Here is a 27,135-nt window from a genome sequence, read left to right as displayed (position 1 = left end):
AAAACAAAAATTTATTTTCTCACAGTCCTGGGGGCTGAAAGTTCATGATCACAGTGTCAGCAAATTCAGTTTCTGGTGAGGACTCTCTTCCTAGCTTGTAGATAGCCACTTTCTCCCTATGCTCTCACATGGTCTTCTGTGTCTGATTCTGCATCTCTGGTGCCTCTTCCTTTTCCTTTAAGGATAGCCATCCTATTGGATTGGGGCCTATTCTTAAAATCTCATTTAATTTAACTATTTCCCTAAAAATTCTATCTCCAAATGCAGTCACTTTGGGAGTTAGGACATGGACTTGTGAATTGGGGTGGGGATGAGGTAATTAAGCTATAATACCTCTATTACAGCTCCAAACTCTATGTATTAATATTATTTGTTTTTGTGTCTGTCTTTCCCACTGGCTTCTTAAAGAACTTGGAATGCTTCTGAACTCAAAACTCAAGGAGGGTCACTTCAAATTTTGTGAGACTCCAGGTTTACAAACTGTGGTGGGCCCTGATTAGGAAAAGGACTATAACTTAGGTAGAAGGTGAACTTTTGAAGGAAAGGGCCATGCAAATGAGGGGCCCTGAAGTTTCAGCTTCAGAGCTTCTCAGTTGTCCACCTCTGGGCTTGAAGCTGATGATGGGGTTAATTAGCTTCTAGCACTAGCAACTCTGTTTTTCCACATAAACAAGCTTGTTTTGCCTCACTCCCCAAATAATTAATCAATAAAGTCAGCCTTGCCCAAAAAGAAGAATAAGGGGAAACATCAGAGAATAATACCAATCATACAGCCTCCTCATCACTCATCATTCTTTGTTTTTTTTTTTTCATTTTTCTTTTATTATTCATATGTGCATACAAGGCTTGGTTCATTTTGACTGAGTGTTCTTGAAGGCTGCTTGTTCATTCTTACTTTAGAAGTCAGTACAACTACCTCTAAATGAATGCTATAGAAGTAAATGTGAACAGCATAATTTTAGAAGTCACACAGAAAAAAAAAAAACTAGCCTTAGTACAAACACAAATGCACCTAAGAACTCATTTTTGGTTCTCTTTCAGCTTCAAATTTTTTGCTTGGCTTAAATTAGGGAACTTGCCAAATGCCATTTAAGGGGCAAACAACAGATTCCATTCCTCATGGTCATTGTAAAAGTGAAGCCATTCTATCAAGTTAAGAATTTTAATGTCTCATTAAGTTGCTTTAAAATAGGAATCTAACCACATTGCATAGGTTAAAACATTTTTACAAGCATTTGCTCTTTCTGCTCTATACAGCAATAAAATAGCATGAAACATACTGTTCACCCATAGTCTTAATTGTTCTTACCTTTACCTTCATCTCAGACCTCTGAGAAAAATGATAAAACTTTGCTATTTACAGAGTAAGGGAATGAAACCTTGGGATAAAAATTAATGTTCCCCCTTTTTTTGGATTTAGCCAGATTTGGATAAGATTCAAGCAAGCCCCTTATTTGCCATCTCAATTTGCACCAATTGAGATATAATCTTCCTCACTCATACTTCTAATCAGTTTTCCTGGGTTTTTTTTGACGTCTACCTTCTAAAAAATATACTTAATTCATTCCCCAAGACAAAAGTTATTTAGTTTACTAGAATTTCTCCAGTAAAACTAAGTTTAAAATATAGGAAATGCAAAAAAAAAAAAAAAAAAAAAAAAAAAAAGACACAGGAAGAAACTAGAAAATGCAAAAGGTAGAGGACAAAAAAAAAATCTTTATGTAGAAAATTGAAAATTCTTGATCTCCTCAAATGAAAATAGTCATAAAATATTTTGTAGAGGCTGGGTGTCATGGTACACATCTATAATCCCAGTACTTGGTCAGCAGAAGCAGGAGGATCATAAATTTGAGGCCAGCTAGGGCTATACAGAAAGATAATGTCAAAGAAAGAAAGAAATGGAGGAATGGAAGAAGGAAGGTAGGGAAAAAAGAATGCACAACAGCAGTTAGCTTACTACCCACATAAAATTTAAAAATCATCTTTTTCTTCATTTGGAATAAAAATGTTTTCATCAAAATCCATCATGTTGAGTAGGAAAAGAAACCCAGAGAATAAAAGAAAAAGAAAAAATGAAATGATTATCTTTAATAAAAAAAGATAAGGATCATTTTAGTGGATTAATGAATTAATAAATATAATAAAGAAGAAATAATTGTTAAAACAAGCCAAGTTTTAAAACTGGAAAAATAAAAACTTCAATAGAAAATAATGTTTATGAGAAGTAATCAAAAAGAAAAAAAAATGAAAGCAATGTCTTATTCTGTAAGGAAACAACTAGAATTAAAGAAGAAACTAGAACAATAGGATTCCAGCTCACTGCAGTAATAGTACAGAACTCTGAACCAATTTCTTTCTTCTTACTCCACAGTTCTAAAGAATTGTAGATAGAGTATAGGGAGGGAGAGAGAGAGAGAGAGAGAGAGAGACAGAGAGACAGAGAGACAGAGACAGAGACAGACAGAGACAGAGAGGGAGAGAGGGGGAGGGAGGGAGAGGGAGAGGGGGACAGAGCTGTCAGTCATTGGGATAAAATTACTGAGGAGATGAATGCAATCTTAGGACATTGACATACTATCAAGGAGGTGACAAATCTGTTTGGGGAAATCATACATATGCAAATGTTACAATGCAAGGAAGACTCTGAAAGAGTTTTCAAGTGGTTTTCTGGGACACCAGGAAAAGAAAGGGTCATTTCTCTCCAGAGTCATCAAAGATGGATTCAAGGAGGAGCTAAGATATGAGCTGGAACCCAAATAAGGGCCGGACCTGGAGATAGTTCAGGTTAGGGAGGCATATAACAAGAAGAGAGATGAGATTTAGGAGAGTATGTCAGTTTGCATATACAGAGTTTTCTGGACATCAATAGAAGGATGAAATGTCAGATAGATGAATTGTGTTTGGGTCATGATATGTCTGATCAATCCATAGATGATGCTCTGATGAAAACAATAAATAACCTGTCTAGCTATGCACACAAAAACAGCTATCATGTTCTGTATCTCTGCTCTCTTGCCTGTGAGAGCATCTTACATCTCATGTCTGCATACTTTGTAGGGTAAAATGCCATTTAGTGTTTTCACCAAATGAAATTTAATAGTGGCACAAACATCATATAAATTTAAAATAATAAAAGAATGTGTTTTCATGAGAGCAGACTAAGCCTCCTCCTTTGCAATGCTCCATTTCAGGTTGGCAAAATGATCAAAGAAGCTGCAGGGAAAAGCAATCTGAAGAGAGTCACCCTGGAGCTCGGGGGGAAGAGCCCCTGCATCGTGTTTGCTGATGCTGACAGTGCGTATTACCCTTTTGTTAACTTTTCCCCCTTCTTCCTGTTTGATATCTGATAATGCCATGTAGTGAGCTTGAATTTTTATAAACAGGTTTACTTCAGAGTGTAAGGAACTAATACTAATATTTGTAAAATGTTTAACAAAGTAGTATGTTCTAAAGTGAAAGCATCAGTTAAGATCACAATGGGGAAAGCAGGTCAATTCCATGAATGATTTGTGCCTGTAATTATTGTTGAACATCTTTTAAATTGTCCTGAAAATATATTGCTACTTCCTAATCCAAATCCTAGAAAACACTAATATTTTGCATTTAGAGGCCATAATATGTACTTTTAATCATTTCTTGTATTTAATTTTAATTGTGATTACTGTGATGACATTCTTCAGACATGTTGAACTGAAGCTAAGTGGGAGACAGTAACTTCACATTTTCCATCTTTCTTCATTATGCATCTTGTGCATACTAAGTAAGATGACCATGATAAAATTTAAGCTACTTAAAATTTTCCTTTATTTCCTGTCAAGAGTAGTTGAGAGTTTGCATATATTTCATCCATAATTATGATCAGACCCTCTATATAATATTATAGATGCATTCCAATTATATTATCAAGTATAATCCTAAAATTACTCCCTAAATCAGAATTCATTATCAGAATCAGATAGCCAAACATTCCTCTAACTCTCTTAAATGGTTGTATTATTGATATGAGGCATAAACACAAATGGTTCATACAATTTGCCTCTCTTACTATTGTATCCTTAATTTAAGTTTCGACCATACTACCTAGGTTGAATATTCTATAAACATTACAAAATACCTAATTTGTTTAGCTTATCTATAAACTGCTTCCACAACTTAAACTGCTATATTTAGTTCACAAATTCATATTCAGTTGCTTTAAGGCTGAATGGAATCTTCACTATCTAGAAAAATAAAATGCAAAGAAAACTTTACTCTTCATTGGGATCAATGAGATCCTAACAAAGCAACCCAGGTAAACTGTGTCATCTAAACTAAAGTAAGATTTTATAAGCACTTATGAAATACTACAGCATATGTTTTAGATAGATTTGAAAATGTCTGTCCTAGAATAAGATCATAAGGCAAGCCAGTGATTCTATATATTAGTATATTGTGGTTGGATTTTGTTGTTTTTTTTTTTTTTCAGAAATATCACTTGGTTAAAGTATTTAAGAATGTTTTAAAATTAAGGAAATGGGGAGTTCAGATTTTTGTTATCTAACTAAAACCTTAGGACTAAAAGAAACACAGTGTACAGAAAATATATGTGTTTAGTTATCTATTTGTTGTAAGTATATGAAGTGTTTTTGGACTAATGGAATATAAATGCCTCCATTAACTACAAATTGAGATGCTTATAAAAATTAATTAAAGTGATAGTTGGTCTTATAATTAAATCCACATTCTTAGAAATATCCATATTAAAGTTGCAATAATAATCACCACTTTTAAATGCTAGTTTTGTTGCTATTATTCCCACAGTAAATACAGGATTGTAAAAATTAATTCCTCATCAGGTGTTTAAGATATCACCTATATTGAGCTCATCTCTGACTATATGATTCATTTTTTATATCATGATAATTGCCTCTGAGAAATACATATAAAATATATAAGCTTTAAAAAGTATTTCTTCTTTTGGGATGGGGGCATGGTTCAAGTGGTGGAATTCATGCTTAGCAAGTAGAAGACTCTAAATTCAAACCCCAGTATTGAATAAGAAAAAAAATTTAAAAAGAAAAGAAAATATTTCTTCTTTAATGAGAATATTTTCCTTGCAGTGGACAATGCTGTTGAATTGGCACACCAAGGGCTATTCTATCACCAGGGTCAGTGTTGTGTGGCTGCATCCAGGCTTTTTGTAGAAGAATCGATTTATGATGAATTTGTGCGAAGGAGTGTTGAGCGGGCTAAGAAATATGTTCTTGGAAATCCTCTGACTCCAGGAATAACTCAAGGCCCTCAGGTGAGTATGTAGCAGACAGAATAGTATTTCAGTGGGCAAGAATAAAGTATCCTTTTTAGGACTAATTTGTGCATCTTCCTAACAGTACTTTACCAATTTGGTGTTTAAACCATCTAATTCCCCATGGTAAAGATATCATTCTATTCTTGCACATGGAGTTGCGCATTTTTCATGTTAGAAAGGGTTTAGGAGTCATTCTGGGAATTAAAGAAGTGAAAAAAATTAACAAACACTATCAATTTTTTGTCTTCCTCAATCTGAACACCTTTCGATTCCTACATACAACTCTTTGTCCACTAGCAAGTTCATGCACATTTCTGTCATTTCCTCTCAACTGCCAATACACAGGGTGTAGACAACAAGAACACCCCAAATCCTCTGCAAAGTCCTCATGGACCCTCTAATGGTAGGATAAGCATTCTCAGAGGTCCTGGTTTTCAGGATTCTGACAAACTTCTTAATTAATTTGTTAAAGCTCTTTCATTCTGCTGGGGCTCCTAGGATTCTTCTGGGTACTTAGAACAATTATCAATAAGAGTGTCTCTCTTTTATTCAAAGGATAGTTTTCCCTCTGCCTTGCATAGTTCCTTGTTCATGGCCTATCATTTGAGCTCTGGGACTTTTGGTTCTGAGTGTCCTCCTGCCCTTTCAATCCTGCTCTAAAGCAGTGACCTTCAACTAGGGGCAGTTTTGTTCCCCTTACCTAAGGGACATTTGGCCATGTTGAGAGAATTTTAAGTTGTTACAAGTTGGTGGAGAGGTGTGTTTACACTTGTCTCTTATGAATAGAAACCACAGATGCTGCTAAGCACCTCAAAATGTACAGAGAAATCCAATAACAAAGAATTAACTGGCCTAAAATGTCTGGAAGACACTGCTGAGAATTTATGCTGTAGAGACTAGACATCAAGCTTGTAGTCTTTATTCTTTCATACTGTTACACTTTGTATATGGCTCCATGTTATTGATTTAAAATCAAACTTCATTGACTTGCTCACTAAACAAAAAATAAATGAGATTAACCAAAATTGAGTGGACACTGCTATCAGCTAGGTACCTAGGTACCCAGCAATGCCAAAAAGAACAGAGAGGACATGAACCCTGATTCATGGACCTTACCATCCAGATAATTCAGAAGACTGTCCTGGATTTTCCTGCTCATCCCAAGTATCGAGTGGTAAAACATCAGGATATTGGCAATTTCAAGAATTAAAACCTACAAGTCCTAATATAATTGTCAAATAAAAAATAAATGAGATTAACCAAAATTGAGTGGACACTGCTATCAGCTAGGTACCTAGGTACCCAGCAATGCCAAAAAGAACAGAGAGGACATGAACCCTGATTCATGGACCTTACCATCCAGATAATTCAGAAGACTGTCCTGGATTTTCCTGCTCATCCCAAGTATCGAGTGGTAAAACATCAGGATATTGGCAATTTCAAGTATTAAAACCTACAAGTCCTAATATAATTGTCAAATAAAATAATAAATTGTTTTATCTTAATCTCATTATATTTTGGATTTGTCCTTGAGTTTAATGAGTACATACAAGTAGTTGCCAGTTTTTATTGTATTTGGTAACTTCTCAAATAAATACCAACAAATATATTCCATTCCAATCTAACTTGATCTCATAGTCAAAAAAAGAATGTTAATTCTAACTTTTTTGTTTTATTTCTTTCTCTAAATATTTATCTATATAAACCTGAAGCATTTTTCTCATTATATATAATATATATATATATATATATATATATACACAGAGAGAGAGAGAGAGAGAGAGAGAGAGAGAGAGAGAAGAGAATATCTAAGGTATCTAATATACTTGGTTTGCCAATGTTTTCCTGCACTAGAAAATCTACAATCAAGCCACAAACTCAAAAATTGAGCTAAAATGCAACATTATTCCTAAAAGGAAAAGGTTAAAGTAGACTTAAAATTCCCTATTCATAGGATTCTAAAGTAAGTAAGTAATCCAGTGATCCAACAGATTAATGTAAGACTTTAATCTGTGTAAGTGCATATATCTTTTTTTATCACAGGTTGGACTAAATAAGCAGGATAAATAGGTATTTTAGAACTGAGAAACAAAAGACCAAAAAGTCCCCAGGGCTTCTCTAACCTTACAATTTTTCATCTGTTGTCATAAGAATAGCTTATAGAAAAGAAATACTCATTCATTAAGCTTTAGCCTAGTGCTTTATCCCCTGATGGTTAACAGGCTTATAAAATGTAGTTATAGGATCTTCTTCATTAATATCAAAGAAAACAGTTATTCAGGAGGAATAACGCCTGAAATATTTATATAGGAAAAATAATTTTTAAATAAACATTTTTTTCTTATTTTAAAGATTGCAAACTTAAACTATTTGCGTGTTAAAGCAACATTAATATGTGTATGTTATTGATATTTGTATTATATGTATATTTATATGTACATATTTGTGAAGTGATTTTCCTATTTGGCTTCAAATCAGTATCTTCATTTGAAAAAGAAGTGATTATATACACATAAATGTATTGACATCAGTTGAGTAAGATCTTGTTATGGTATGGAGAGATGGGTTTTAAATTATAGGCTAGATTTAAAACAAAACCTCCCTCAGACTATATTTCCCCATCTTTGAAATGAGCACAGTGATATCAATCTTACTTGTGCAGTAAAATCATATAATAAATCCATCAGGATTCTTGGTTTAATGTGTATGCCTGAATATTTATGAAGTAAATGAAAATTACATGCCTCTAAACCTTAGTGACAATTACATAGATGAATGACTTTATAAATCTACTCTCAGGGCTCCTATTGATCTATGGTTTATACAACTGGTTGTGTCTGGGTATTTGTTTTTTGATTTACCTTCATTTCCAACCCATCAAACCTAAAGAATCAGAGAATCTTCACATTAAAATATATACTTTAAGACTGCTACAACACCATGACTCATTATAATTCAAAGACCAACCCATGAACCAGTGACTCATGTAGTAGTAAAGAGCTCCTGCTACCTGCAAGCTTTACTGAACAAGGTTTGAGGCCTATAAAGAAAGACAAGTTCATCTTTAATCTACCTGAAATTTTGTCCTTTTTAATCTAAAGTAAATTTTATTAAATGGAGATCAGAATGAAAATAATTTATTTCAAACTAAGTAATTTACCAAGAAAAATTAAGTATTAGTGTTTAGTATATTTGGGAGTATATTAACACATTTGCAAAAGGTCTTACAATCATTGTCCTTTACCCCTCCCTCCCCCCCATTCCTGGAATAGTTTCAACAGGTCTCATTTTTCCATTTCAAACATAAGTACATAATATTTCCACTTTATTCACTCTCCTACACCCTTTTCTTATATCCTCCTCCCTCCCACTGGTACCGATCCGCAGACAGGACCCGTTTTAACTTCCTGCTCTCCACTGTTGAAAGAAAATATTTTTGTTTGTTTAAGATAGTTATACAGGCAGTTTCATTGTGACATTTCCATGTATGTATGTATTATAACCCAAATTGGTTCATCCCCTCCATAGTATTTATAATGAATCAAAATTATCAGGTCAAAGTAAACACGCCCGTAAGTATGGATGAGACATTCTGTCAGTGTTCCCATGTTCTGGCATGGTGTTCTTCATCTCTCCTGTGCATTTGAAACACACCAGGATTCTTTAGTTCTAGGGAGGGACCTGGGAAGCACATTTTGCCACCAGATGATGCCAGAACTACTTACTATAGTTGCACACTCTCAGTAGCAAGGCAATCATATACAAAGTCTCATATTTTTAGAAGTCAGTGATTATATACATTTCCAACATATAAATCTTTTCAGCATTTTTTCTTCAGCACTCATGTAAGGATTAGATTGTTCCCCAGTGTGCACTCTGGTCTCAAATAGGGAAACAATATGACTTGGGAGCCATATCTTAAAATAACCAGAGAATCATGATTTTGAGGTTATAGTCTGATTAATATCTTGCACCAGACAAGGAAACTTTTCATTGAGGTACAAGAACCCCTCAACTATTTTCTAGAATGTTTTAACAAGGCAAAATCTATCTAACATCACCCCTTAAGTCTGATCATATTAATATGTTATAAAAATATTTCTTCTTTTAAACCAATAGCACAACTTCTTTAAACAGCTGGAAGTGAAGAGGTTTTCTTTGTGGAATGTACTGTTGAGTATTATGCACTGAAGGGCCTAGAGAAACATGGCACCAATTATTGTGCCAAACTTTGTAAAATAATTTCTGATTTCAGATATTATTTAATCATTTAATTAGATAAGATCTGAGTTGTGTGAGGCCAGAAATAAATTTATGGAAGATTTTTCTTCATCCTCAAAGATGGGGAAATTTGCAGAGTCTAAGAAAATGATAAAGAATTCCAATTTTTTGAGTAATGAGAAGGAGACAAATTAAACTGGCAAGAACCTCAGACCTCTTCTTAGTTCATGGAGCTCCTGTTTTTACTTCAATCTATACCTGAGACAGGCAGTACACAGTGATGATACCCAACCACTCAATCATTCAAACTCCCATTTTACGAACTGAGATAAGACAGAGTCCCCTTGTTACAGGGTAATGGAGGAGAGGTATGTGCTCCTGGTAATTCCCAACCAAAACTCTGACCCTTTTTTATCCCTCCTTATAAAAATATTATTTAAAATGTTTAACTCCTGCAATACTTGTCATAAGTTCAGATGTGGTCCATTTAATGGGGTTGAAAGGTAGTAAACAGAACTGCTTACAAATCTGAATCAAGCATGCTGACCTGAAGTGAGAAAGATGTGCTTGATCCATTTTCAGAATACGGTGTCCAAGGACATAGATCAGACCAGAGGGGTTGCTTCTGGGATGCTAAGTATGGAGTCTTCTTAAAGTCTAAACATATCCATGTGTTATTTAACCACAGTCAAAGGTCTCTTTTTCTCCTTTTACTCATTTTATTTCAGCTAGGACAATAATTTCCAGGCAAGTGTGCAAAACCATTGTCGAACTTTTCTTCCAGAGTAATAAATGACAGTTGTGCAAAGGGTTCATTTGTGTTTGCAGTTCCAATATGATTTTCTTCCATGATACTAGCTACTTAATATAAATATTTTCAAGGTTTCTTTCCTGAAAATTCCTGAGAAGTAAATGTCCCCAAGAATGAATCTAAACCTCTCTCAGTTGTTTTGATTCATCATTAGATTTAACAGCAATATCCTAACATTTTTAGGCCTTCATTAACAGACCCAATACTTCAACTTTATAAATTACTAATATTTTTTCTTTTTCATGTAATATTTTTAAAATAGATTGACAAGGAACAATATGAAAAAATACTTAATCTCATTGAGAGTGGGAAGAAAGAAGGGGCCACACTGGAATGTGGAGGAGGACCCTGGGGGAACAAAGGCTACTTTGTCCAGCCCACGGTCTTCTCCAATGTGACAGATGAGATGCGCATTGCCAAGGAGGAGGTAATGGTGTCCTTCAGTTCTGTTCCTTTCGCTGCCATGCGTTGTCTGTGTGCACCAGCTGTGCCTCTGACATTCTCAGCTCTTTGAACATCTTTCTTAGTAGATGGTACTCCTCATTTCTGCTGTAGAGAAAGGCTTAAGTTATTTGTGATCAAGTCTCAAATACAAAGCAGTATGCTTAACAATCTTTAGGGGCTTCCTTCTTTCACAGCCTGAAAGTAATAGAAAAGTATCTTGCCATTTGTGACAACACAGGTAAGCATGAAGACATTTTGCTACATGAAATATGCCAGGCACACAGAGGCACAACTGAACCTCTGTTCCAATTATATGTAGAACAGGAACCCATCAAACTCATAGGAGCATAGAGTGCAATGGAAGCTACCAAGGTTCTGTGGAGATGAGGATGGAGGAGATATTGGTTAAAGGAAACAAATTTAGGAAGACAAAGTTCAAGAACTATACTGTACAATATGATGATTATAATTAATGAGTGTATCATCTTCTTAAAATTCCTGAGGGTAGATTTTATGTTCTTTTACTGCAAATAAATAAATAAACAAATATACACATCCTATTATGGGTGCCATATTTGCCCTGTGACTGTTTTCTACATAAGAATCCCCCATATATTTGACAATAATATTCATCTCTTAAGTCACTCGTAACCTAACACTATGTTCTTTACCCTATATTTTTTCATCACTTAAACTTCCTAATTTTCCATATCCCAATATAGAAATTTGGTACACATCACATACACACACACATATTCATATAAAATATTCAATATTACATAAAATTAACAGTTGGAAAAATCTGGGACCCAAAGCACATGGAGGATGGGGAATGATATAAGAGATGAATATTTATATTTAAACAGAATTACTTATATACTTAATATATAATATATAAACAGAATTATATTTTAACACATCATCTGTTATGGGTAAGGTCAGACTTAGTAAAATTAAGGAAGATGTCATATGGAGTTATGACATATACCTAGGAAGATTCAGTGTGCATAAAGACACAGTAAATATTCTACCTCATGGACACAGAAGTCCTTTTTTTTTGGCCATACTGGGGCTTGAACTCAGGGCCTTCACTTTGAGCTATTCCAACAGCCCTGTTTTTGTGAAGGGTTTTTTGAGATAGGGTCTCACAAACCATTTCCCTGGGTTGGCTTTGAACTGTGATCTTCCTGATCTCTGCATCCTGCATAGCTAGGATTACAGGTATGAGCCATCGTCACCCGTCTGAAGAATTTTAATAAATGCAGAAGGATTTTAATAAATGCAGAAGTCAATGCTCTGGCTTTGTTCTGTGAAGTTGCTATATACACTCAAATCCAGGTGCTGGTGTGTCACACCTGAAATCCTAGCTACTCAAGAGGCAGAGATCAAGAGGATCATGGTTTGAGGCCAACTTGGACAATTAGTTTATGAGCCATTATCTCAAAAATACCCAACACAAAAAGGGCCTGTGGAGTGGCTTGAGTGGTAGAGAGCTTGCCTGGCAAGGGTGAGGCCTTGAGTTTAAGCCCCAGTACCACCAAAACATAAATAAAAATAAGACACTGAGACACTGACAGCTTAAAGATACTGGATCAGAATCATTTCATTCAGTAAACTTGTACTTCTTGTCTATAATACAACAGGTTCTTTATTTTGACAGTGCTTGGGTTTGAACTCAGAACCTCATCTTTTTAACTGCTAGGCAGGCACTCTACCATTTAAGCCACACCCTTACTCCTTTTTGCATTAATTAATCTGTGGATGAGGTCTCACATTTTGGCCTGAGTCTGAATTCAGGCTGTGATCCTACCTATACCTTCTATGTAGCTGGTATTACACATATGACCTACCATGCCAACTTACTGGTTGAGATCGGGTCTTGGTAACTTTTTGCCAGAGCTGGCCTCAAACTACAATCCTCTCTCCTAAGTAGCTGGGGTTACAGGCATCAATCACAATAACCAACCTTGAGGCTATTTTCTTTTCCCCCAAATGTCATCAAATCATGGGGAAAAGGCATATTCAGATTTGCAAATAGAAAAAAATAAATAGGAAAACAAAATAAAAGCTGATTTATGTAGATATTCAACATAGTTCCTCTACATCAATTCAGTCTACTGAATTATATTATTTTCATTTATTGGTAAATTTGTATTTGGTTAGAGCTTCAGTTCTTATACATCTTGACTAATACCTGATAGAAAGGAGTAGGGGAAAATGATCATAACTCAAGGAAACGTTACTGTGCTCCTATAATTCTTACAGTAATCCCAGCTATGTGGGAGGTGGAGCTGAGAGAATTGTAAGGCAAGGCTGGTCAAGGTAAAAATACTAGTGAAACCCTACCTCAAATAAAAGATGAGTGTAATCGTACATGCCTGTAATCTCAGCCAGGAGAGAGATAGTGGTAGAAGGATTATAGTCTGGGGACAGTCCAGGGCAAAAAGCATGAAATGCTATCTGAAAAATAAAGAAAAGGTCTGGGGGCATGGCTCAAGTGAGAGTTTCTGCTGAACAAGTGCAAGGCCTTGAGATCAAACCCCAGTACCACCATCAACAACAACAAATAGCAAACTTAATTATCTGGGTTCCATTGATTGAAATATCAACACTTCTACTGTACTAGAATATTTTTATAATTAGCCAAGTTAAGTAAAATAATATAATTATGTTTGTCATTTCTGATTTTTTCCTACCTTCATTCACATTTCCCATAATATTTTGTTAACTCAGAAGAGCATCTCTTTTATTGGTTCTAATAAGGGTTTATTGAAATACAGGAGCTTAATTTTAAAAGAAAATCCAGTTTTTTTCCTTCTATTTAGGGTGAAAAACAGAATGAGTTGAGTTCAGGCTATAATAACTAGAGTCTGGCAAGAGTGACAGTGGCTTCCATTAGAATAAGCAATTTGTGAATTTTGTTTCTTGTCCTGTGATTATAGCCATTGCTGGTGAACTCACGCTTTGGTTAATATAGTATGGTTCAGAATTAAACTCTTCCAATAAGAAGTTATTCTGTTGGCATATGTAAGTTATATAAGGTTGGTCTACAAAGTAAAATCTGAATAAAACTCCATTGTTATTTTACCTAACTTGGCTAATTATAAAAAGATATCAGTACAGTACCAGAGTTGATATTTCAATCAACGGAACACAGATAATTAAAACATAAATATTAGTCATTGCTTACTTGTCTATCCAGTAAAGCATTGCTTTATGTAGGTACTTGGAAGATGAGGATAGCTAAGAAGAAATTTTCAAATGTTTCTAAGAAATTGTGAAGTTAATGATTTGATGTACAATCATAAGTTCTTGGAATCTTAATTCTCACAGCTAGAAAATAAGTATCTCCTTATTTACTGGTATATTCTCTTATTTCAAAGAGAACATATGACCATTACTGTTTTCACCATTTGTTTTCTACAGCTACATAGTTTAATTCTTACATGTAGGCCTGAGCTGTGAATAAAATCTTAACCAATTTAGAAAAGTCTATGGGGGGAAGATCTACAATAACATTCAATATGTTCAGTATTGGCCTATTTTTATTTATTTCATTCATTTCTTATTGTATAGATATTTGGACCAGTGCAGCAAATCATGAAGTTCAAATCTTTAGATGAAGTGATCAAGAGAGCAAACAATACTACTTATGGCTTAGCAGCAGGAGTCTTTACCAGAGACCTTGACAAAGCTGTGACAGTCTCCGCTGCTCTGCAGGCTGGAACAGTGTGGTAAGTGAAACTGAAGGTATAGATGCCTCTGGATGTGAGCCACATCAATAGTTTAACTTCTCTTGAACTTTTCTGGCCTCGAATTTTTTGATGAAATTTCGTGACCTCATTTAAAAAAAAAAAAAAAGAAAAAGTATTTGCTGCCTAAAAAGTAAAACAACAACAGCAACAAAAAATAGTCCCAATGATAAATAACTACTATATTGGAAGAAGTTTCTTTAACTCTATCTAGCCTTTTGAAATTAGTTAGCCAAAATATTTTGTAGATATTTGAATTACACAATATAGCTATTACTAGTAAGTCTAGGCACCTGGCACTATTCTATGTTCAAAGGAGCTAAAAGTTATTTTAATCAAGTTTAATTAGATATGATAACATTTATTTGAGAACCTTATGTATGCAAGCATTTAATTTTTTTTAAATCTTTATTACATTTTATTTTATTTTTGAAATAACAAACATTAGCAATGCAAGGAGATTCCATTATACATGTTTACAGTGTACTTTGCTTTATTTATTTAGGCATATATGTATTTACTTACTTCTAACTATACCAGGGTTATATTTTGATGCTTACAAACATACTTAAAATATACATTAGATTCATTCCCTCCATCTTTCTCCTTCATTCCCCTGCCTCTTTTTAGAACAACTTCAACAGGTCTTTGTTCCATTTTCATACATGTATATATACTCCTTCCACCATATTCTTCCTCCTTCACCCTATCCTTATACTCAGCCCCTTCCCACTGCTAACAGCCCCAGGCAGGGGGTTTTACCTTCATTTTTTAAAAAAGACATTTTTGTATGTTTATGATGGTTATGCAGGAGTTTCATTGTAACATTTCTGGTGTATTATGCCCAGAATTAGCTCATCCTTCTCCATTATTATCTTTTCTACCTCAGTCCCCTTCTTATGGTGATTTCAACAGTTTTGAACGTTCCATATTCAGCCTTGTAAAGAAAGTACATCAACCATATTCATCTTCTTTACTTTCTTTTTTTTTCTTTTATTCATATATGCATACAATGTTTGGGTCATTTCTCCACCCTCTCCCTTTCCTCCCGCCCCCTCCCTCATCCCTCCACCCCCTTGCTACCAGGCAGAAACTATTTTGCCCTTATCACTAATTTTGTTGAAGAAATAGTCTAAGTAATAATAGGAAGGACCAAGGGTTTTTGCTAGTTGAGATAAGGATAGCTATACAGGGAGTTTACTTTCTTCATTTACCTTCCTCCTTCCATTAGTTTCCTTCCCTTAGGCATGATCTGTTTTACATTCTTGTCCATCATTGTACAGAAGTCTATTCATTGTTGAGTAGGATTTTTGTCTTGGTATCATACTTTCAGGTGTATTGTACTTTAGTTAGTCTAACTCCCCTTCCACTTCCTTACTCCTTTCCTCCATACTATGTGGTTCAACACTTTCAGTGTGTTTTGTTTTGTCTTGTTCCTACACAGATATGTCATTATTATTATTCATTATCTTTCTTTCCTTCTTTTCCTCTTCCCTTCCTCTCCTCTATCAGTGCCACTTTTGGGTACATGTTCTGCATGTATTTATATGTACATACAATATAGCTTGCATTTGTATTGGGCCCATATTCCACATATAAGAGAGAACAACATGCAACCTTTTGCTTTCTGAACCTGGCTAACGTAATATCAGATTCTTACTTTCCTGGAATTGTTAGAGATGTTGTTATAACTTAGTAGAACATATTGAATTTTGAGAAGTTTGTTCCTCTAATTTTTTACAGAGGTTATATCTTTGATTTTTATGTTTACTTTACAAGATATAAATTCTGAAGCTGTGCCTCTCAAATTCTTGTGTTCCCTGCCTAACCCCAGTTCCTAGACTGTTTTCTCCACGATTTTTATCCTGTCAGAACTCCTCGGTTCCCTCAGTCCCCTAAGGACCAGAGATTCTTTCTTTTTATAATGAGATGCTTTCCTTCAGAGACTGTTAAATGAAATCATTCATGTTCTTGAATAGCATATGTAGGGGTCAATAAAGAATTTTTCTATGATAAAAGTATTAACAAAATACTAAAATATTAGTATTTGCCTTGCATACAATATCTCCATTTACTAAAGACTTACTATGCACTGAGAACTTCAACAAGCACATTCTGTGCACCATCTTACAGAGGCTAGAAACAACCCCACTAACTATCATCATCTTTACTTTACAGGTAAGGAAACACATACTTAGAGAGGCTAGAAAGTATTTTGGGGAAGCAGGAATTGAACTCAGGGTTTCATCCTTGTTAAACACAATCTTTAACACTTAAACCTTGCTCCCAGACCATATTGGTTTAATTTAATTTTCAGATACTGACTCATGGTTTGCCTGAACCAAGCATGCTCCTCCTATCTCTGCCTCTCTAGTGGTTAGGATTACATGCACGTACCACCACACCCAGTCCTGATAACAATTCTAACTCACAGAGTGACTATTTCTCAGTTTTCTGTTAATGTATACTAAAACAATGTCATTTTCAATGTGGAATCAAAAGATAAAACTTATTTTCTGTACATTTGATCAAACTGAAGTTTTAGGATTTTGATTTTTGAGTAACAGAAAATTAAACAATGCTTAATAAGACATCAAACAAGAAAGTCATTGGTACATTATTTGACTGAGTGCTTGACAATGCTATTAAGTATTTCTATATTATTGAAACAGAGGGTATCACTATCTTCCTATTGCTTTATATTCTAGAGCATAATAATGTTCTAGCATCATCTCAGATCTAATAACTGCTTTGGATTTAAAGGAGAACTATTGAATTACAGAGTTGCTGAGATTTTACCTATAATTTCAAAGTAGAGATCTTATTTTCAATTGAAAGAACAGTTATACAAAGCCTAGAAAATTTCCTTCTATAGGTATAAATTTATTCAAAGAACTATCCCTCTAGTGTGGAAGGCATGGGTAAGAACTGTGTGGCCTCATGAGAATGTGGGAACAGTGGGAATAGAGATAGTAAATATTTTCTCTTAGGAAACATCTGAATGTTACCTAAAAATCAAAGTATGAACAAACTCTTCCAAGCATAATACAATTTATCTGGGGGTCACCTTACAGTCTACCTATTGTAAAAGAATGTAGAGAAGGAAAAATGTAAAAACACAGTGTTATTTTCTCCTTTATTTTATTTTCCTTTGGAATATAATGAGAATTATGTACATAATTAGATTTTGCAGAGAACTTTAGTCACTGGAAATTTAAAGCTAAACAAATTATTCATGGCATGAAAACTGCATTCTACAGGAAATTAATGTGAGTCAACTCCCTGTATAGCTATCCTTATCTCAACCAGCAAAAACACTTGTTCCTTCCTATTATGGCTTATATACTCTTTCTTCAACAAAATTAGAGATAAGGGCAATATAGTTTCTGCTGGGTATTGAGGGGGTGACGGGGAGAGGGAGGGGGCGGAGTAGGTGGTAAGGGAGGGGGTAGGGGCAGGGGGGAGAAATGACCCAAGCCTTGTATGCACATATGAATAATAAAATTAAAAAAAAAAAGAAAACTGCATTCTAATCCCTGCTGTTGTCTTGATCTTCTAGTGAAAAGTTGTCTATAATTTTATTCCCATTTTCTAATTACACTTCTACAGATAAACATCTTTAAATACTTTATGACATCTGATAAACAAAGTACAATTCTTGCCAAGACCTTTGTTTCATAAATTTTTTGATCCAATTAATGAAAAATGAATCAAATATTACAATATACACTGTAATTACAATTGATTCTAGCCTGATAAGTAAATAAACCTCAAGAAACTTACAAAGATTATTAAATATAGGCATTAAAGAATACCCATACAGCAAATTTCAATCTCTAGCAAATCATATCTTTCCTTCTGACTATTCTCTCTTTTATAATTCAATACTACTGCTTAGAGACACGCTGTACTACCCAAATGACTATCCCATACAGATTTGTATCATCTACCTATTTCTAGATTTTATGTGTATATGTATAAATATATGTATATAATTTTGTGTTCTAATTTATTGGCTAATTTTTATCTCAATGACTACATTATACTGAAATGAATTGAGTTCTTAAAGAGTTCTCTGAATTTCTAAAACTCACAGTTCTTGACATAAGTTATTTCCTAAGTATTACCTATGATATATTTCTTTTTTTTTTCCAGGGTAAATTGCTACAGCTTGGTATCTGCCCAGTCCCCATTTGGTGGATTTAAGATGTCTGGAAATGGACGAGAACTGTAAGAATAACTTTCTCTTAAATTAAATGCTTATTTTGGTGAAAGTGGTTGTTACTTATAGGGAATTAATCTATGTTCACCACCTTAAATAAAACCTGCCTCTGTTCTTTCTTGGAAATTCATACCACCAAATAGCTTATTAAATGTTTCATGTTCTTCATAAGTACAGAAATGTAATAGCAAAGAGAAATAAAATGTATTAAGCTCCTAATACTTATAAGGAACCACCACTATACATTGGTATTTGAATTATTGCCTACATTTAGGATTCCTTGTTGTATTTATGAAAGTAATTCATCTGGGAATCATTTTCAGAAAGGTGGTATAACCTCTACATTACAGACTATATGAAGCATGCAAATGTAAGAGCCCTTTAGTTATCTGAATATGCCTCTTAAATAACTAAATTAGTGTCCTAATCCCAAGCAGCTTTAGCATTAAGGTGAATGATTCTGATTTGTTGAAATATATTGAGTAGACTCTAAAATTTTAAGTTACCTAAATGAATTATTTTGGGTACTAAAGTATAATCTAAGAGAAAAACTTGACTGAGGAATACATGTTTTTATACTTGTGACTAGATTGAGAATATTTATATAAAATGCCTTCATGAGTCTTTGGTTTTTCAAACCAATATATACATAGACTTTTAAAAATATATGCATACATATGTATACCCAGAAAGTAGGGGAACTAACTATATGTAGTTAACTTTCTTCTAGTATTTTTAACAATTTCAGGTCTTAAAATTTTCTTACACTTGTTAATAAATAAAAACTCATTAAGAAAAATGAAATATCATATACAAATTATGGAATAAAAAAACTTCCCATTTTGTTAATGGCAAGTAAAATAAATCTCAGTTTCCAAATTTATGGATGCATTATATAGCCATAAGCTTTGTCATCTGTCTTAATGAATTTGCAAAATTGCAGTAAAATGAATATATTTGGAGAGGCAAAGAACTAGAGGGAACATAAAATTTTCTATCCACTTTCTGAATAGATAGTCACTATGTACTTGTTATGGATGACATCCTAGGAGTCCCAGAGACCTAGAACTGTGTCTCATCCTCCATATAATTGTGTTGGTAGAAGGAATATATTTTTTTTAAAAAAAGACATATAGTGTAAAATAGTTACCTACAGTATGAAATAAGAAGTAATACAGTAGGAGTTCATGCCTCATGAAGTTAAAAGGAAGTAGTTAGATTGAAGAGCAAATTATTGAAGGACAGAGAATCTGAGTATCAACAGAGTGGGTCACTGAATGCAGCATTTCTTTAACTCTCACAATTTTCATCTGCTAAACAAGGTCAAAGTTTGTATAAGAATAAGAATAGAAGAAAGTAGGTCTTTGAGATGCTTTTCATGCTTTAGATTCTATGGTTCTGACTCTAGTAAGAATTCAGTGGATAAAAATTAAATGACATTTGACAGAGTAACAGAAAAGCTTACAAAAGGTTAGGACTTCATCTAAGACATAAAGTTAGTGTAGGATGTTGGTAAGTTGGACATTCTTGAAAAGGACATTACACTTGGAGTGCTGAAGAGGTAACAGTTTATTGAGAAGTATTATTTCAAAATTAAACATAGTGCATATTGGGAAGTCCTAAATCTAAGAAAATTGACTGGACTCTTATTAGTGGCATAGTGAAAAGCCAAGATACCTTAAGAATGTTGCTGAGGCCATAAACAGATGTGGAAGATCAACTGATGCAGAGTGCACAGATAGCAGAAAAAACACAATGTGAGACTGACCAGCACTTAATCCCAACTCCACCATTAACTAGCCATGTGGCCTGGTTCAAGTCATCTGACTTCTGAGCTCCTATTTCTAGTATTTAAAATGGAAATATCAGTGTCCCTCTTAGGATGGTTGTGAGAGTTAAATGACACACAAAGTGTTATCTCTAACATTTTAACTCTTACAAAGTAAGGACTCAAAAATGTTTTGATCTTCCCTCATTTCTTCTTCTTATAGTGCCTGTTACTGGAGAATTCCTTGTCAAAACTAATTACTTTGTACAGAAAGCTATTCAAAGTTTAGATTACTCTGAAGGCCAGTTAATTCACTGCTGGCTAAGTTATCTAACATGCATCCATGGGAACGTTCTTTAAAAATTAAAGTAGACAAAAACATGTCAATTTTTAGTATAATTTTGTCAAATTTTGTCAAAGGTTGAAACAAAGGAAATGAATAGATGAACTAAGGCAGGAATCAACCATTTGTAATTCCCTTAAAATCCATAATATGGATATAGATAATTTTCTTCTTTAAAATACAAAGGAAAATATCATACTGTAATCTTTACTTCAAAAATTCCAGCTGAGAATGCTACTGTTACATTCTACCTAATAAACTTGCCAAATTGGATAATTAAATCATTTGTTGCAAGAAATATGAAGGGCATTATTAAAGCAATAAATTCAAATGAACTCCCTCAACAGTTAAGTTAAAATTTGTCCACAAAGTGAGAAAAGCAGAATTGAAATTAGAAGAATACTGACAGAGCCAAAAACTGGTGGTATGCAGACTCCACTGTGTTCAGTGGTAACTTGGAGTGCCTGAGTCTTGATTTCTGAATCTCTGATCAAAGTGTTGGCACTAGAGTGGGATAAATGGCAGAAATCACTCCCTTTGTGTATTTGTACTCATTTTCACTGAAGTTAACTTTAGTCACTTGAGACTTGACTCATAGGACATTTCAAATTTAAATGATTCTTGGAATGTCTCAGATTTTTTTTTCTCCTGTCTCTTTCAAAAAGGGGGTGCAAGGAAGAATTGTAAACCACAAGCTTATAGCAAGAAATCAAATGAATTTTTTGTTTGACTATATTTGCCAATTCATTTCAGCAAATATGTTCTCTGTGCCTGCTTAACTAAGTCAAGGTTAATTTCTAGGTACAAAGGGAAAAAATAGACATAACTTGTTACTAGCATCTTTTTACTTCCAGTGTGGATGATAAAGGAGAAGCATGAGTACCATGTGGAAGTTTATTAGAAATGCAGTCTCAAACCTCACTCTAGAAGTTCTGAATCAGAATCAGTACTTGGAAAAGGTCCCATATGATTGGTACAGGAAAGACTTTAGAAGCACAGAACTGGTAACTCATAGACTCAATAAGATAAAGAGAAATGTAAGCAGATGTTCATCTGTTCAATCGTAGGTATAACATGTGCACAGAAATCTTAAAGTAAAGATTTTTACAGCCTGAGTGTGACAAACTCTCCTGAGAGTGTCCAGTGCCCTTGTGACCCAAAGCACAATGGAAAACCTATTAATGAAAAATCATAGATTAATTTATCTACCTTTGTGAGATAAAATACTATTTAAATATTACCTTTTAATGGATTTCAGACAGCTGAGTCTAGACCTTTAATTATTTGGAGAACATGCTCATTGAAGCTTTCAAAAGGTATTTTCAAAAGCTTAATTGACCAAGAAAATAATCAGTGTAAGTGGATTAGGTTTCTCAGGAGAAAAAGTCTTCTGTGTACCTGTCTACATCACAAGAAATTAGGGTCAGAAAAGGATCAAGATCTTATTCTCTGTAAACCTCCATGTGCATAGGAATTGTGATTTTAAGAATAATCTTATATGTGTGCAATTTGATCTTCTCATCAAAATAATACAGATGATATCTGAGCCCAATCTTTCTAGTTTTCTCTTCAATAAAGAGTAAACCATAGTTTCCAAAACTGGTCAGAAGTAAAATCCTGAAAACAAAATATCAGGATGCAAACAGATTTTCTTATGTTAATTGCTGGTCATTTGCATGGATTTACAAGTTATAAACAAGTGGTGAGGGATAGGTGATGTCACTTAAAGGACAAAACCCAACATCTGCAAAATCTCAAAAGTCTGAATGTAGGTGAACCTCCAAAGAAAACATACAAACAATCCAAAAAGAAAGAAAACTCTACCAATAAGGGTCAGGGTTGTTTTTTGTTTGTTTGTTTGTTTTATTGCCAAGAATCAAATAACATTGTGGAACTAGAGGTTTGCCTCAAGCAGTAGAGTTCCTGATGTACTAGCACAAAATCCCTCATTCCAGTCCCACCAAAAGAAAAAAAGTGACATTGTCAAAACTACAGCTGAAAAACTTAGGACACCTTAGAAGGAAAGTGTAAGTGTGTGGTAATTTTCTACCCACTAATGGAGATAAATATAAGTTCCACTTCAGTTCATGATTTGCTCGATTACTTACTCTTGAGTGATTATGTGTTGCTACTTACCAAACTCAGAATTGATAGAACTCTATTTGGCTGAACTGTCTTTTGACTAGTTAGAACTTTAATAATCAAGTAAAGTATAGTTAAAAATGGACAATTTCTGAGAAATCAACTAAGAGTACATAATTACTTTAAATGAAAGACAGTTTAAGAATTTTTTCCACAATGAAATTTAAACCAATTAGACAATTTATGATCACCTAGCTACTGTATGAAATCCTCTACACACAGAAAACGTTCTCCATTGTCCCTAGCTAGATAAGCAAGAACAAATAGGTACCAAATCAGACTGCAGTACACTTGCACTGCTGTGAGCAATGGTGTTTATAGGTAATGATCTTCCTTCTTTCTAGGGGAGAAGAAGGTCTCCAGGAATACACAGAGATCAAAACAGTCACAATGAAAATCTCTCAGAAGAACTCCTAAAAACATCCCACAAAGTAGAGAGAAGATTCTTCTTCAATGGCTAAGCATCTCCTACAGTCACTAACATAGTGGTATTTAAATACAAAAATTTTCTTTTCTTAAGCTTTTAAACATAAGCTAATCATTAGTATTAATACCACACCTAGAAATCACATAGCTTACTCTGAAAGAATCATTTACCTTTTGATATGTGAGCCCAATTCCTATGCTAAATAAAAGCGATGGATTTGAATGCAAGATCTCTATAGATCTGTCATAGAATTATCTGCTTTCTTTTTAATAGGTCCTCATCCAGAATAATCTTTTTACAGAAGAGGGTCATTAGTCATGTAACCCTTTAGGTAAACATAATGACTCCTTAAAGTAGTTAATTTACATGCTAATTGCAGAGTAAGTAGCTCTGTCCCCAGTAGCTGTAATGTATCTGAAATGTGAAATGTTTCCAGGGATGTCATGTCTGCTTGTCAAATGAAATACTTAGCTGTAATCTGCATAAAAAGCTTAATAAAAACAATCCTGCATGATTCTTGTTTGGTTTTAATTGTTTTCGTTGAACATTGTGGCTATGGCAATTTACCATCTATCTCCGTCACTCAAAAGTACTGTTAGACTAAACATAGAGATAAATTTAAAAATAAATATTTAATCCACCTATTTTCAAATGGTTCATGGAATAAATTTGTTTTCTGAAGCAATTCATGAAATTAATTGCATGCATTTGAGACACATAGGAACAGTCCTTCCTAAGCTTCTGTTGAGTTCCTACAAAGTTTTAGGCAAAGGTAGTATAGAAAACAGGCGAATAGTGACTACTCTGTTATTTCAACTGTAAATTTACTGAAGAACAGAGACACAATCCCCGCCACCCAAAAAGAAGGGGGTATAAAATAAAAATGAACTTTCTAAATACCGTAATGTGTCCAAGGGATAGTAAAGAAGTATGACTGAGGCAATTGGAAATGATTTCATGAAGGAGATTTGACGGGACATCAGCCTTAGTGGTAAGAGGATTTTCAGTGAATAAAGCAAGGAGGGCAATACTTAATGCTTCAATGTAGCTATTAAGTACCAAAATAACATAGCAGGCAATATCTTTTTCTATATTAAATACTAGAAAAGAGAATATAAAAATTATAAAGATGGGTAAAAACTATCTTTTTTATCAATGCTATTCTGTGTTTTATTTTAATATTTAAAATATTGAATTGACTTAAAATTTACTTATTCATAGAACTGGATTGCTTTGTTAGACTAAAATGAATTTCCTGATAATCATTTAGGATATCAATTACTTAGCTTAAATGAGGATATGACAATAAACTATAGTCTTTTTCTCAAAAACAGGTAGGTTTTTTTTTTTCCTGAAATTCTCCTCAATTAAGACCAATTACCCAAGCAAGCAATCCCTGTTCTTATTATCTTTCTAATTCATTTTTCTTATAAGAAACTAGTGTGGGAAGATGCTGTTCTATGCAATGAAGCAGTCCTTAGTGTTCCAAGGAGAACTCTGAGATCAAAGGGGAGGAGCCGAATAATGTCCTGTGTATAAAACTAACTGCACCATGCTTCCATTATGCCCTAAAACAAAGACCTTCTCATTTTTTTTGTCATGTTCCCATGTAGGACCCAAGTAAAATTGAGAGAATACTTAATTACTGTACACATTCAAAATATTCTTATTTCAACAGTTTAAAATTTAAGCTTAGTGATCTTTAGGATAGCTATTTAGGATTAAGATTTTATATAAAGAATTTAGTTTATCCTTCTATAATGACAGATCTCATATTGGCAATGGTATTATTACACTGTATTAGCTACTATAGTCAAGTATAACAATGTAATAATGAATTAAATCCATTAGCTTCTCAGACCTGAAAGAATTTCAACTCCAATTTTGAGTTTCTCAAATTTGTGTGAACCTATAAGATTTGCAATTTGAGCTGCCTTGTATAATTTGGGGCATAATTAGCATTTTGAAAACTGGAAGAACTAAAACCTTAGGTATAACTGGAAGGCCTTTGGATGTTGAGAAGGAAAAATATACAAATACAGAGAAATGTTGAGTTGTCCTAAAACCAAACAGTGCCTACATTTTTAAAATATGTGTTTAAAATCATGATCAAATAAATTGTTAGGTAGACAGGTTAATATTGTAATGGCATCCCACCAGAACATCTTTTAATGTATAACAAGGAGAGCTGAGCACAGAAAAAGACAAAACCCAGAAGCAAGTGCAAATATTTGAAAAAATGTCTGGTTTATATTGGCTCATCCCAAGCTTCTGGATATTATAATATTTCATTATTTGTATGAAAGGTATTTTGCTAATAATTCTTAAGACTTGGAAAAGTTAACGGACTTCTTATTAGTCCAGTATAAGGAATTTTTATGAATAATTTAATTTTGAAGTCATAAATATAATCTCACTATCCTCAACTGTCCACATGGTAGAAAGTATTTTCATTTCAAGAAATATCAAACTAAACAATAGAAATTAGAACTTACTCTTCAGATAAGGACAATGTTAGTTCTCACATACAGATTCTAAACGTCTAGTCTACTGGGATTTTCCTCTCTTTTTTTGCCTTTCTCTTTTTTTTTTCTTATTTGATATTTTTTCAGAATACATAAGTCTGGGTTTATTTTGAAGTAGCCAAGGAAAAATAAGGAGGAAATGTTTCTCTTAAATTCTTGCTATCAACTAAGAACCAACTCATGATAGAGAGTTATAGTCATTTCTTAACATAATTAAAGAAAAAGTGATAAATTAAAAGACCCTTTCCCTAAGAATTGCATGTATTTTTTATGTTACCTGGACCTTTGAAAGTACAATAGTACATGAGTAACATCAACAAAATACATACCTTCTGATGGCTTTCTCAGAGTATACAAAATTCACCAGGGTACATTTCCATGTGAAACAAATTTTCCATTAGACTTTATGTGCTAATTTACCCTGGCTTTTTTTTTACCCCCTCAGAGATACATCTGAGCTTTCCCATTTTGAGGATGAAAAAATACGTAGGAAGGAAAATTAGATATGATTGTCAAATTCCCTACAAACTCAAATTCAGTGACTACTAAGAGGAAGTGGAGGTTTTTTATTGTAGCATACAAAGACTGTAGCATTCTGCAAAAAAAAAAAAAAAAAAAAATTCTGAGTCATGGCACAAATTAAAAGAGAAACCACTCACTTATCACCCCAACATTCTAGCATCCTGTGGAAGATTCCAGAAGCCCTTTCTCTGAAGAGAAATGAAGAAAAGGCCACAGAATTTTCTGTGGAGGCTTGAGACAGCTCTTGGTCATGTCTCTTAACTTGTTCTTAGATTCAGTGTAGCAGGTTTATCCCAGAGGAAAATAGTTTAGCACATAAATACGTAGGGTAATTCCCAAATCACTAGAAAGTCAGCTATAGCACCTCATAAAATATTTATACTAAAGAAACAGTGTAGAAACTATTCAGTGCTCAATGCACTGAAAATTTTCACAAGAATTTAGCTTTTTAAAAAAATGCACGTTTCATACAAGTTTGACATGGTGCCACTTTGAAATGATTTCACTCAAGTTTACGATTTTTCCTTAGAGGGTTTTTGTCAAGTCATTTTTAAATATTCTTTATAACTGGACAAATACCCTGAATATTAAAACTCAAAACTGATTTAAGCTGGAAATTGTTTTTTTTCATACAAACTTTACTTACTAATTTTTACTATTCTCTTCTCTGT

General features: G+C 33.8%; 1 protein-coding gene across 5 annotated transcripts in view; it reads left to right on the top strand.

Annotated features, from left to right (window-relative positions):
• The window catches only part of LOC109700680 (aldehyde dehydrogenase 1A1), a 131,548-nt gene extending 107,617 nt beyond the window's left edge, over positions 1 to 23,931 (top strand). For all 5 annotated transcript variants that reach the window (XM_074052047.1, XM_020185957.2, XM_074052049.1 and 2 more), the window contains 6 exons: positions 3,192 to 3,294; positions 5,100 to 5,284; positions 10,582 to 10,746; positions 14,340 to 14,497; positions 18,671 to 18,745; positions 23,335 to 23,931. In XM_074052047.1, coding sequence (XP_073908148.1) covers positions 3,192 to 3,294; positions 5,100 to 5,284; positions 10,582 to 10,746; positions 14,340 to 14,497; positions 18,671 to 18,745; positions 23,335 to 23,407 — 759 coding nt within the window. In that variant the 3' untranslated portion in view covers positions 23,408 to 23,931. The remainder of the gene's footprint in view (positions 1 to 3,191; positions 3,295 to 5,099; positions 5,285 to 10,581; positions 10,747 to 14,339; positions 14,498 to 18,670; positions 18,746 to 23,334) is intronic.
• The last annotated feature ends 3,204 nt before the right edge of the window (positions 23,932 to 27,135 follow it).

This window comes from Castor canadensis, chromosome 13, assembly GCF_047511655.1.
Source record: "Castor canadensis chromosome 13, mCasCan1.hap1v2, whole genome shotgun sequence".
Classification (NCBI taxonomy): Eukaryota; Metazoa; Chordata; class Mammalia; order Rodentia; family Castoridae; genus Castor; species Castor canadensis.
This window is presented reverse-complemented; position numbering and strand designations above follow the sequence as displayed.